The sequence below is a fragment of the Amblyraja radiata genome, chromosome 7 (assembly GCF_010909765.2).
Source record: "Amblyraja radiata isolate CabotCenter1 chromosome 7, sAmbRad1.1.pri, whole genome shotgun sequence".
Taxonomy (NCBI): domain Eukaryota; kingdom Metazoa; phylum Chordata; class Chondrichthyes; order Rajiformes; family Rajidae; genus Amblyraja; species Amblyraja radiata.
The window spans coordinates 6,514,800-6,527,533 of record NC_045962.1 but is presented as its reverse complement, the minus strand read 5'-3'; the positions used below and the strand labels follow the sequence as shown (position 1 = coordinate 6,527,533).

At 45.2% G+C, this 12,734-nt stretch overlaps 1 protein-coding gene across 2 annotated transcripts in view; it reads right to left on the bottom strand.

Annotated features, from left to right (window-relative positions):
• Positions 1 to 12,734, bottom strand: part of LOC116974987 (collagen alpha-3(VI) chain-like) — a 74,538-nt gene that overhangs the window by 35,231 nt on the left and 26,573 nt on the right. For both annotated transcript variants that reach the window (XM_033023627.1, XM_033023628.1), the window contains exons 3-5: positions 3,742 to 4,344; positions 2,467 to 3,078; positions 179 to 784 (exon numbers count right to left, since the gene is read on the bottom strand). In XM_033023627.1, coding sequence (XP_032879518.1) covers positions 179 to 784; positions 2,467 to 3,078; positions 3,742 to 4,344 — 1,821 coding nt within the window. The remainder of the gene's footprint in view (positions 1 to 178; positions 785 to 2,466; positions 3,079 to 3,741; positions 4,345 to 12,734) is intronic.

The window sequence follows — 12,734 nt, the reverse complement described above, 5'->3', positions numbered from 1 at the left end:
TGTTTTTACACCTCACTCTTCCTTATCTCTGTATCGCCCTATCACCTGACATGGGTCTGAAGAAGGGTCTCGACCCGAAACGTCACCCATTCCTTTTCTCTAGCGATGATTCCCGTCCCGCTGAGTTACTCCAACATTTTGTGTCTATCTTCAGCACAGCAGTTCAAAATTCATTTACCTTTGATAGTTGGAGATATAGGCAGCCCGGAGGTTTGTGTGGGTTTATTCAGAGTTGACAAGGAGAGCAGGACTTTTTGCTGTACTTCTGGAACAGAACGTAAGTCTTTCATATCAAAAACCAAGTTGGCATCCAATGTAACCTCTTGAAGTTGTTGCATTGTGGCATTCTCAAATCCAATGGCCAAAGTTTTAATGCCGGCTCGTGACAGTGCGTCACTAATCTGCTTCACATCATCATTCAATTTTCCACCAGTGATGAGCACAAGGAACTGGGGAACACCTTCCTCGTGCCGACTTCCGGAATATTTGTTAAAAATGTATTTCAGGACATACTTCAAGGCTTCTCCTGTCTTGAGAACGGTGCCACCTCTCTGTCGGAGTTTTCGTACGTGAGAGAGCATTTCATCTTTTGATGAGTAGGTGTTTAGAAAGAACTCAGGTTTTGCTCTATCACTGTACTGCACCAGGCCTACTTGTACAGCATCACTGCCAATGTCAAAGGCTTCAATTGTCTTTGTGATGAAGCTTTGGATAATAGGCAATTTTCTTCTTTTTCTGCTGTATGACCCATCAACAAGGAACACAATGTCCTTCTTGTCCACCTCTGTTCCATTACCAAATGAAATACACAGTTAATGCAATGTAATATCAACATTTACAAACTCTATTAAATAACGGTATGGCTTGCTCTTAATTCGGGAGTAAGTCATTTCTTAAGCTATGGAGATAATTCATTTCTTAAAAACTTAAAACATAAGTTAAGCGGCCTAACAATTTTAATAGACTTTCCAATTACTAATGAAGCAGCTGCGTGTGCTGGACTGGAGGGCGGCAGCTTCGACCACCCCCGGGCCGCGGTGTTTGAGCCGGCCCGTTTGCGGGGTTCGGTGAGCCGCGGGACTGTTGTGCCATCGCCCGGTGGGGAATCGCCTCAGCGCAGAGGGAGAGGAGGAGGGAAGAGACAGTAACCCTAAGATTTTTGCCTCCACCACAGTGAGGAGGTGCTTGGAGGATACACTGTGGTGGATGTTAATTTGTGTTTATTGTTGTTTATTATTGTATGATTGTATGTATGACTGCAGGCACGAAATTTCGTTCAGACCGTAAGGTCTGAATGACAATAAAGGTATTCAATTCAATTCAATTCAAGATGCTGGGGCAGCAGGGCAAAGGCTGCGGACGCCAACAGAATCGACAAGTTCATCAGGAAGGCTGGCTCCGTCCTGGGAACAGAGTTGGATTCATTGGAGGTGGTCTCGGAAAGGAGGATGCTCCTCAAACTACGGAGTATCTTGGACAATGCAGCTCACCCCCTCCATGACACACTGGGCAATCCGAGGAGCACCTACAGCAACAGACTATTCCCACCATCTTTGCACATCCCTCATCTTGGACTTTTCCACTTGATTATTTCATTTCATGTTTGTGCAATATTATATATGTGCGGTGCAATAACTGGTCACTTAAATGTCATTATTATTGTAATGCACATGACACCTTCAATGCCTTGTGACTGTATCTTTTGACTGGTGGCAGACCAGTTTCCCTATGAGATAAGTACAGTTATATCATATTGTATGATGGTATGATTTGAAATGCAATGGTATCTAGGCATGATCTCTTTCACCTCCCAATGACATGCACTTTGTATTCAGCAATTGAGCTGAAACGATGGGCGTTTCCATCCAGAAGGAACATTTAATCTTGCTGCCCCATCAGAATGCAAATAGGCAGGAGAATTAACTGTGGCAAGTAACATCCATGCCAAATGACCATCAACAAGAAGAGAACATCTATTCAATTACCCTTGACATTCAGGGGCATTATTAGCGTGAGAAATGGAAAAGACAATCTCGATGAAACAAATACATTTGTTGGCAGCAATTGAAAACCAGCAATTTATTAATAACTTTTAAATCTATTCATTAAATTATCTTGTTATGGATGAAACATATATCGAGGCTCAGTAGCGGCCTGCAGTTCAGATTTAGTTTAGTTTTGAAATACAGCGCGGAAATAGACCCTTCGGCCCACCGAGTCCGCACCAACCAGTGATCCCTGCACATTAACACTACCCTACATACACATTTTTTCACTGGAAGTAGACAATGTTTTCTCACAAAACACAAAATCGAACCAATTTCAAGTAATTACTAAATACAAATAAACGACTGCTTTATATAAGCAAATCTGGAAAATGGATGATCTTGTAATATACCAGACAGGAGTTCAATAGTAATAAAATGAGAGTGTCAAAGCCAAAGTAGTTTCTAAAAGGTTAGATACCTTTAATAGATGGTTCAGTTGGTTGGTCATAAGTGATAGTTACACCGGCCAATGTTGAGAGTGGTGCCATCACTCGTTCCCTTATCCCATGCAGATCTTGGAATCTGTCCACGTAGAAGAGTAAACTGGGGTCGATTGCGATATCTTTTATCTGTGCCTGATCTGCATTCTTGACTCCAATGGCAATGGTCATTACAGCGGCCCGCTTCAGGGCATCTACGGGTACCTTGACATCATCCACAGATCTTTCTCCAGTGATGACCACCAAAAGCTGGGGGATTCCATCCTCTTTCCTGCTTCCTGCCGCTCTGGTAAAGTGCTTTTTGAAAACGTAGTCCAGCGCCGCACCAGTGTAAACCTCCCTGTCACCGTTCATTCTGAGTCTCGTCAGAGCACTTTGCAAAGCAGATTGCGTTGTGTGAGTGTTTAAATACCATTCAGTCAGATTGTGGTCATCACTGGATTGAACCACTGCAACTTGCACAGAGTCTGATCCGATCACAAATTTGTTGACTATGTTTGAGATAAACTTGACCATTTCCAAAAAGCTTTCGTGTCCCACACTGGAACTACCATCGATGAGAAATATTATGTCTCTCTTGCTGACTTGGGCTGCAAAGTAACATTTGATCAGTTGAATAATAGAAACATTTGTCTCAAATCATTTGCTTAATCTGAAAAATAAATGCAGTTTTTATACTCAAACCATGATGGAGAAGTTAGACCAAAGAACATAGAAATACAATCTCTGTGTCGAACACGATGTCAAGACCAACTCTAAACGGCCGCACATTATCCATATCCTTCCAATCCCTCCATATCCATGTGCCTATCCAAAAGTCTCTGAAATGCCACTATTGTATTTGCTTCCACCACCATCCCAACTGTGCAGTCCAGGCATTCACCACCCTTTGTGTAAAATACTTGCCCCACACATCTTCTATGAACTTTGCCCCTTCCATCTTAAAGCTATGTCCTCAAGTATTTAATATTTCCATTCTGGGAGAAAGTTCCATCCTAACTGTCCACCCTATCTATAGGATCTAATACCTCCACTAATTGTATATTTCCCCTTCCATTTGACCTCCCAAAGTGCAACACCTAAACACTTGCTTAGATTAAACTCCATCTGTCGTTTCTCCTCCCATTTGCCATTTATAATGTACACTTTGCAGCCACTGTGTGCCTGTGGTGAACAGAATGAATGTTGAAAGTAACAAGCAAAGAGTGACGCAATCAAATACATAATGCATAGAAATGTTTGAAGTTGCCCACCTTCAACCTTCGATTCTTGCACCTCAATCACCAATTGTTTCTTGGCCACCAATGAAAGCAGAGGCATCAGCTGTGTTCGTGCGGAAGCCATTTGTCGGATGTCGGGTAGGAGGATAGTAAATGAAGGATCAGTAGCTATCTTTTTCATTTCATCTGCATCAGCGTCTTTCACACCAACAACAAATATAAAGGTCCCCAACTTCTTCAACAAAAACACTGCACTCTTGATATCATCTGTGGACTGTCTGGAGGTTATAAGGATCATTACCTGGGGAACCTTCTCCGCTGCCCTGCTTCCAGCTTCTGCAACAAAGTGATTGTCCATCAGGAACTGGAGGGCTAATCCCACGTTGGCATCGTGTCCACCATTCTGATGAAGATGTTGCATGGCTTTGAGAATTCTTCTTTTTGTGTTGTATGCTTTTAAATAGAATTCGGTACTCGGGACATTACTGTACTGCACCACAGCGGTCTGGATGGCGCTGGCGCCAATATTAAGATCTTCAACAATATTTGCAATGAAGGAGTGTATGAGCTGAAATTCAGCGCGCTCCACCTTATTTGATCCATCAATTAGGAAAACGATGTCAGCGGATTCTTGCGCTTTCAAGGGAAAGACAAATGGAAAAACGTGAATATGTTAAGACATGTGGCTCAGAAAATTATTGCAGATACGTGGATTCATTCACGTTCTCGAGTTAATCAAACACAGTGTATTGTAGACGTCCCAAAGGCTGTTGAAGGTGTACAATAAGCGAGTTCGGTATTCTGACTGCCCATGCCCAGGTCATAGGTCATGAGCGAAAAACATTCTCGGGAGCTGTGCTGCTGCATGTATACAGACCTGCATTTCATCCGTAGTCAGGATCGAACATGTGTCTCCGGCGCTGCAAGTGCTATTGAATTAGTACTGGACCATCCCTGTCCCCTCCCGAGTGTCCAATCCCTGTCAGGGTGCGGCTGGAGATTTCGGCCCGAAGCAGTGGCGGCACAGGCTAACAGCCAGCGCGGAGAAGAAACGCTAACTCCCGCTCAGCTCTGCCTGTCCCGCCGGGTTAACCAACAGCCCTGGACTGACGGGATGCCGGCTCGGAGCAGTGGAGTTAGCACTGTAAGCCTGGGCCGTCACTGCTTCCGGCTGGTGTCCCGTCAGTCTAGGGTCACCCCGGACATCTCCGGCCGCACCCGGACAGCGATGGGACACTTGGAAGGGGAAGGGGACGGGGACGGTCCAGTAGCAATCCAACAGCGATTGCAGCGCTGGAGACCCGGGTTCGATCCTGACTGTGGATGAAACGCAGCTCTGTATACATGCAGCAGCTCAGCTCCGGAGAATGTTTATCACGAGTGACCTTTGAAAAATCCCATGATTCCTTGCGTTTTTCCGAATACCGAACACACTTATTCATTAATACATAAAACCAAGTCGTCAGGTAGTATCTGCTTTTTCACAGGTTCATTTCCCCTACCTTTGAACTCCTCTCCATGCAGTTTAGAAGACGTCAGCTAGTACTTATTAGCTAACATACCCACTGTCACCACCATTTATACCTCCAATATGCACAGACTTCCTGTTAACACATTTGTTGCCACTACCTTTTGAACTCTAGTGCGTGCAAAGTTCAGAGGGTGCCAGCTAGTATCAGTTGTCAACATATTCATTTTCCTCACCTCGACACAAGCGGCAATCAGAAGCCACCAGTCGGTATTTGCTAGTTACAAAAAGCTGGAGTAACTCAGCGGGACAGGAAGCATCCCTGGAGAGAAGGAATGGGTGACATTTCGGTCTCGACCTGAATCATCACCCATTCCTTCTCTTCAGAGATGCTGCCTGTCCAGCTTTTTGTGTGTATCTTCAGTTTAAACCAGCATCTGAAGTTCCTTCCTACACATTTGCTAGTAATACATTCAGTGTTATTATCTTTGTATCCCGTTTCACGCAGAACCGAGAAGTCGCGATCTAGTATCAGTTATTAACATATTAAGCGGGGTGAGAGATTGCAACCTTCACGTGGTCCACCCTGTTTTGACAAATACCATCAACCCGACGTGCACAAACAAGATCAAATAGAACAAGTTGGCCTACAACTTTAGGCTGTCCACGCCACACGCAAGAAGAAGACATATTAAGCATCCTTACCTTTGTACTCCACTGCATACGGATCCAAGAAATCGCAACTTTTGTATAATGTAAGAGTAAAGTATAGACCCTATGATTAACACATCAATCTACCTCACCTTTGTACTTAAGAAGGAACTGCAAATGCTGGAAAATCGAAGGTAGACAAAAATGCTGGAGAAACTCAGCGGGTGAAGTAGCATCTATGGGGCGAAGGAAATATGCAAAGTTTTGGGTCGAGACCCTTTTTCAGACTGATGTGAGGGTGGGGGGAGCGGGAAAGGGAAAGGAAAATGCGGAGACAGTGGGCTGATGGAGAGCTGGGAAGGGGAGGAGAAAGCAGGGACTACTTGAAATTGGAAATGTCAATGTTCATACCACTGGGGAGTAAACTGCCCAAGCGAAATATGCGGTGCTGCTCCTCCAATTTACGGTGGGCCTCACTCTGGCCATGGTGGAGGCCCAGTACAGAAAGGTCGGATTTGGAATGGGAGGGGGAGTTGAAATGCTGAGCCATCGGGAGATCAGGTTGGTTATTGCGAACCGAGCGGAGGTGTTGTGCGAAACGATCGCCAAGCCTATGCTTAGTCTCACCGATGTAGAGCAGCTGACACCTAGAGCAGAGGATGCAATAGATGAGGTTGGAGGAGGTGCAGGTGAACCTCTGCCACACCTGAAAAGACTGCTTAGGTCCTTGAATGGAGCCAAGGGGGGAGGTAAAGCGACAAGTGTAGCATTTCCTGCGGTTGCAAGGGAAAGTGCCAGGGGAGGGGGTGGTTTTGGTGGGAAGGGACGAATTGACAAGGGAGTTACGGAGGGAGCGGTCTCTGCGGAAAGCAGACAGGGGAGGAGATGGGAAGATGTGGCCAGTGGTGGGTTCCAGTTGGAGGTGGCGAAAATGTTGGAGGATTATTTGTTGTATGTGACGGCTGGTAGGGCGGAAGGTGACGACAAGGGGGACTCTGTCCTTGTTACGAGTGGGGGGATGGGGAGTGACAGCAGAGTTATGGGGTATAGAAGAAACCCTGGTGAGAGCCTCATCTATAGTCGAAGAGGGGAACCCCCATTCCCCGAAGAATGAGGACATTTCTGATGCCCTGGTGTGGAACACCTCGTCCTGGGTGCAGATGCGGCATAGACGGAGGAATTGGGAGTAGGGGATGGAGTCCTTACAGTAAGCAGGGTGGGAAGAAGTGTAGTCTTGATAGCCATGGGAGTCAGTGGGTTTATAGTGGATGTCGGTCAGAAGTCTATCATCTGCGATGGAGATAGCGAGGTCTATAAATGGTAGGGAAATGTCGGAAATGGTCCAGGTGTATTTGAGTGCAGGATGGAAGTTAGTGGTGAAATGGATGGAGTCAGTGAGTTGTGTGTGGGTGCAGGAAGTAGCACCAATGCAGTCGTCGATGTAGCGGAGGTAGAGTTTGGGGATAGGGCCATGGTATGCCTCGAATAAGGATTGTTTGACGTACCCTACAAAGAGGCAGGCATAGCTAGGGCCCATGCCCGTGCCCATAGCTACCCCTTGGATTTGGAGGAAATGGGAGGAGTCAAACGAAAAGTTGTTAAGGGTAAGGACCAGCTCCGCTAGGCAGAGGAGAGTATCTGTAGACGGGGGTTGGTTGGTTCTATGGTAGAGGAATAAATGGAGGGCTTTGAGACCCTCCTGGTGGGGGATGGAGGTGTAGAGTGACTGGACATCCATGGTGGAGATGAGGGAATGGGGGCCTGAAAACGGAAGTCCTGGAGTAGGCGAAGAGCGTGTGAGGTGTCTTGAACATAGGTAGGGAAGTATTTAACCAGGGGGGATATGATGGAGTCGAGGTATGTGGAAATAAGTTCAGTGGGACACGAACAGGCAGAAACAATGGGTCTACCGGGACACAAAATTGCTGGAGAAACTCAGCGGGTGCAGCAGCATCTATGGAGCGAAGGAAATAGGCGACGTTTCGGGCCGAAACCCTTCTTCTACCGGGACAGTCAGGTTTGTGGATTTTTTGGAGAAGGTAAAATCGGGCCGTGCGGGGCTGGGGAACGATGAGGTTGGAGGCTCGGTCGGGTAGGGAGTCGGAGCGGATGGAGTCAGTGATGGTGCGAGAGATAGTGGCCTGGTGCTCATCTGTGGGGTCATGGTCCAAGGATAAGTAGGAGGAGGTGTCTGAGAGTTGGCGCCTGATCTCAGCTTTGTAGAGATCGACTCGCCAGACTACCACGGCACCTCCGTTGTTGGCGGGTTTGATCACCCAGTCTGGGTTGTTGCAGAGTGAGTGGAGGGCTGTACGTTCATGGGGGGAGAGGTTAGAGTGAGAAAGGGACGTGGAGATGTCCTGCCGGCAGTTTAAAATAAAAAGGTCTAAAGCAGGTAGATGGCCATGAGGCATAGTCCAAGAGGAGACGGGAGAAGGGGTCATCACTGGGGGGGCGAGGACTCCTTCCCATGGAAAAACGCTTGGATGCGGAGGCGACGGAAGAAGAGCTCCACATCATGGCGGACGCGGAACTCATTGAGGTGGGGACAGAGGGGAACAAAGGTGAGGCCTCTGCTGAGGACAAACCACGAGAAGGAATGGGTGTCGTTTCGGGTTGAGACCTTTCTTCAGACTCTGAAGTCTGCCTCGCTGAGTTACTCCAGCATTTTGTGTCTGTCCTTGTCAAATAAGTATGTGTTGCAAGAGAGCAGACAGAATGAGATAGTCAGGATGTCAATTGCGTTCAAAGAATAAATGAGTCCTGGGATTGAACAATTAATGACGATCACAGCTAAAGGAAGAAATTGTGTGGATTAGCATGTTTGAGAGGTGGAGGAAATTAAATTACAGGGAAACGATCATGAGAGTATTGCTGATGAAAACAAAGAGAGAGCCGAGAATAACGGGGATGTAGCAATTCAGGAAGATAGAAGCAAGCCAGATACCTGTCCTTTTTATGCATCTCATGTAGAAATCTGTGCAATGTCCTGGACCAGTTTCTCTGACATGGGAGAAATCCTTAGGTCTAGTAGTGAATAAGTTTATACAATGAGGCATTTTTGAAGGGCTTTATTCAAATTGAAAAAAAAAGCCATATTGGGCAGGCAACATGCAGAAGCTTTTGATTCTAAAATTCACCTGAATCCGCTTTCAAAGAATACCAAAGGATCACCATAACATACACAGTGCACCGAAGATAGACAAAAACGCTGGAGCAACTCAGTGGGACAGGCAGCAACAGACTGGTTCCACCACAATGCAGTACAGAACGCCACAGGAGATCCTTTTTCCCTGCAGCTATCAAACTGCACAACTCCTCCCCCTTCTGTCGTGGGGTAGACTGACTCCCCTTCCCCCCTCCCCAATCTTTACACACCCTGGCCTAGCCACTCGTAACTTTAATTTCATGTTTCATGTGTCTTGTTGTGTTTTATGACTGTTGACAGACTAATTTCCTTCCTGGGATAAATAAAGTTCTATTATATCCTATCGTATTGTACTTACACAGATCAAGGGCCCATCGAATGGTAGGTTGATAATATGTAAGTACCATCAAACATGTGCAAGAGAACATCTAGAAACTTTAGGGTCAACAGAGAAATATGCATGATGATGTTTGAGAACAGCTGGTGGTCATAAATTTGAAATTTAAAGTGACAAAGCTGTCGTATTAAATCATAGATAAGAGGTCAAGAATCTGAAGACATTATATGAAGATTGGCATCCTTGAGGAAAACAGATGTATTTGGATAGTAAAATAGCTCTGCAGCTGAAAAATGCCCCAGTGAGTTCAGCTGTGAACTAAAGATCAGATAATGCAGAATTTCCTATAAAGAGGAAAAAAAAGTTTTATAATTAAGATTGTTAAGGGTTTGGACACGCTAGAGGCAGGAAACATGTTCCCGATGTTGGGGGAGTCCAGAACCAAAGACCACAGTTTAAGAATAAGGAGTAAGCCATTTAGAATGGAGATGAGGAAACACTTTTTCTCACAGAGGGTGGTGAGTCTGTGGAATTCTCTGCCTCAGTGGATTCAGATTCTCCGGATGCTTTCAAGAGAGAGCTAGATAGGGCTCTTAAAAATTGTGGAGTCAGGGGATATGGGGAGAAGGCAGGAATGGGGTACTGATTGGGGATGATCAGCCAGTATCACATTGAATGGCGGTGCTGGCTCGAAGGGCCGAATGGCCTACTCCTGCACCTATTGTCTATTGTCTATTAACCGATATACTGAACAAGACCAAAATATTGATAACCTGAAAATGATCTTCGCTACAGTAGTTAGCATGCAGGAAAAAGCTCTATTGATCCACTCAAATACCTGTAAATGACCCAAATTGGTGTATGAGAAGTTAATGAATAGCTATGAATTCCCAAACATGCATTTCTAATACTATTCATACTTTAAAGCATCGGAATAAAGCCAAGTGAAAGCTTTCCAACTGCTTAATGTCAGACAAAATTTGGATGGTGTTATTGGTCTGTTGCATAGATGGATTTGCACTATACTTTGCAGTGAATATTCAGGAGAACATATAAACCAATTGATTGAGATTAGGAAGCAAAGAGATTCCAATCGGCTTTCAAACATTTATAGGTGTATTTAGCAGTTACTAAATGTCGGAGGTTCTCAAATTGTGTGAACTTTCTCATGGATTATTGAACTACTGAAGCCAGCTTGGATACATTTCCAGATGCTTTTACATCTAAGGTACTGGAAGAGAGAAGGTGGGAGATGGTGAGAAAGGGAGGGAAGCATGGAATGCAAACGTCCCCGGGTGTTGTACCTCTTGTGAACAGGTTCACCCACTTAGAAGCTGTCGGGACAGAAGACGTTATTACACTGAGCGGCGGACTGGCTTGCGAAGCAAAAAGGGCTGTTGAGCCAAAACCAAAGAGGCCAACATCAGGCAACGCCATTGTAGTTGGAGATTCCCTTGTGAGAGGTACGGACAGGGGTTTCTGCGGCAACAGACGGGATTCGAGGATGGTGTGCTGCCTTCCTGGTGCCAGGATCCAGGATGTCACGGACAGAGTGCAGAAAATCTTCAAGGGCGAAGGTGAACAGCCAGAAGTGGTAATGCATGTCGACACAAACGATGTCGGAAAGAAGGGGATGAATATTCTGCAGCGTGACTTTAGAGAGCTCGGAAAAATGCTGAAAAGCAGGACCTCCAGGGTTGTTATCTCCGGTTTGCTTCCAGTTCCACGTGCTGGCGAGAGCAGGAACAGGGAGATACGGGACCTGAATGTGTGGCTGAGGAACTGGTGTACGGGGCAGGGATTTAGATTCTTAGATCACTGGGATCTGTTTTGGAGTAAGGGGGAGCTGTACAAAAGGAACGGATTGCTTCTTAACAGGTGGGGGACCAACATTCTGGCAAGCAGGTTTGCCACTGCTACACGGGTGGTTTTAAACTGAATAAGGGGGATGGTGTGTCAAATGGGATAGTGGAGGATGGAGTTAAAGGGAAACGGTTTCTTAAATGTGTGAGCAGAGAGACAGAGGGGTGTAAAATGAGGGTAGAAGCAATAGGTAGCAAGGTGAAAAGTAAAAGTGGCAGGCAGACAAATCCAGGGCAAAAATCAAAAAGGGCCACTTTTCAAAATAATTGTATAAGGGGTAAGAGTTTTGTAAAAACAAGTCTGAAGGCTTTGTGTCTCAATGCAAGGAGCATTCGTAATAAGGTGGATGAGTTAACTGTGCAGATAGCTATTAATGACTATGATATAGTTGGGATCACGGAGACATGGCTCCAGGGTGACCAAGGCTGGGAGCTGAACATCCAGGGATATTCAATATTCAGGAGGGATAGACAGAAAGGAAAAGGAGGTGGGGTAGCGTTGCTGGTTAGAGAGGAGATTAACGTAATAGAAAGGAAGGACATTAGCTTGGAGGATGTGGAATCGATATGGGTAGAGCTGCGAAACACTAAGGGGCAGAAAACGCTAGTGGGAGTTTTGTACAGGCCACCTAACAGTAGTAGTGGAGTTGGGGATGGCATCAAACAGGAAATTAGAAATGCGTGCAACAAAGGTAAAACAGCTATAATGGGCGACTTCAATCTACATATAGATTGGGTGAATCAAATTGGCAGGGGTGCTGAGGAAGAGGATTTCTTGGAATGTATGCGGGATAGTTTGTAAACCAGCATGTGGAGGAACCAATGAGAGAGCAGGCTATTCTAGACTGGGTATTGAGTAATGAAGAAGGGTTAGTTAGCAGTCTTGTTGTGCGTGGCCCCTTGGGCAAGAGTGACCATAATACGGTTGAGTTCTTCATTAGGATGGAGAGTGACATAATTAATTCAGAAACAAGGGCTCTGAACTTAAAGAAAGGTAACTTTGAGGGTATAAGACGTGAATTGGCCAAGATAGACTGGCAATTGATTCTTAAAGGGTTGACGGTGGATATGCAATGGAAGGCATTTATAGACTGCATGGATGAACTACAACAATTGTTCATCCCAGTTTGGCAAAAGAATAAATCAGGGAAGGTAGTGCATCTGTGGACAACAAGAAAATCAGTGATAGTATCAAAACAAAAGATGAAGCATACAAATTAGCCAGAAAAGGCAGCCTACCAGAGGACTGGGAGAAATTCAGAGTCCAGTAGAGGAGGACAAAGGGCATAATTAGGAAAGGGAAAATAGATTATGAAAGAAAACTTGCAGGGAACATAAAAACTGACTGCAAAAGTTTTTATAGATATGTGAAGAGAAAAAGATTAGTTAAAACAAATGTAATAATAATAATAATAATAAATTTTATTTATGGGCGCCTTTCAAGAGTCTCAAGGACACCTTACAAAAATTTAGCAAGTAGAGGAAAAACATGTAAGCGGAATGAAATAAATAGTAGAGACATGACTAGTACACAAATTAAAGACAGAATTCAATTCAAAA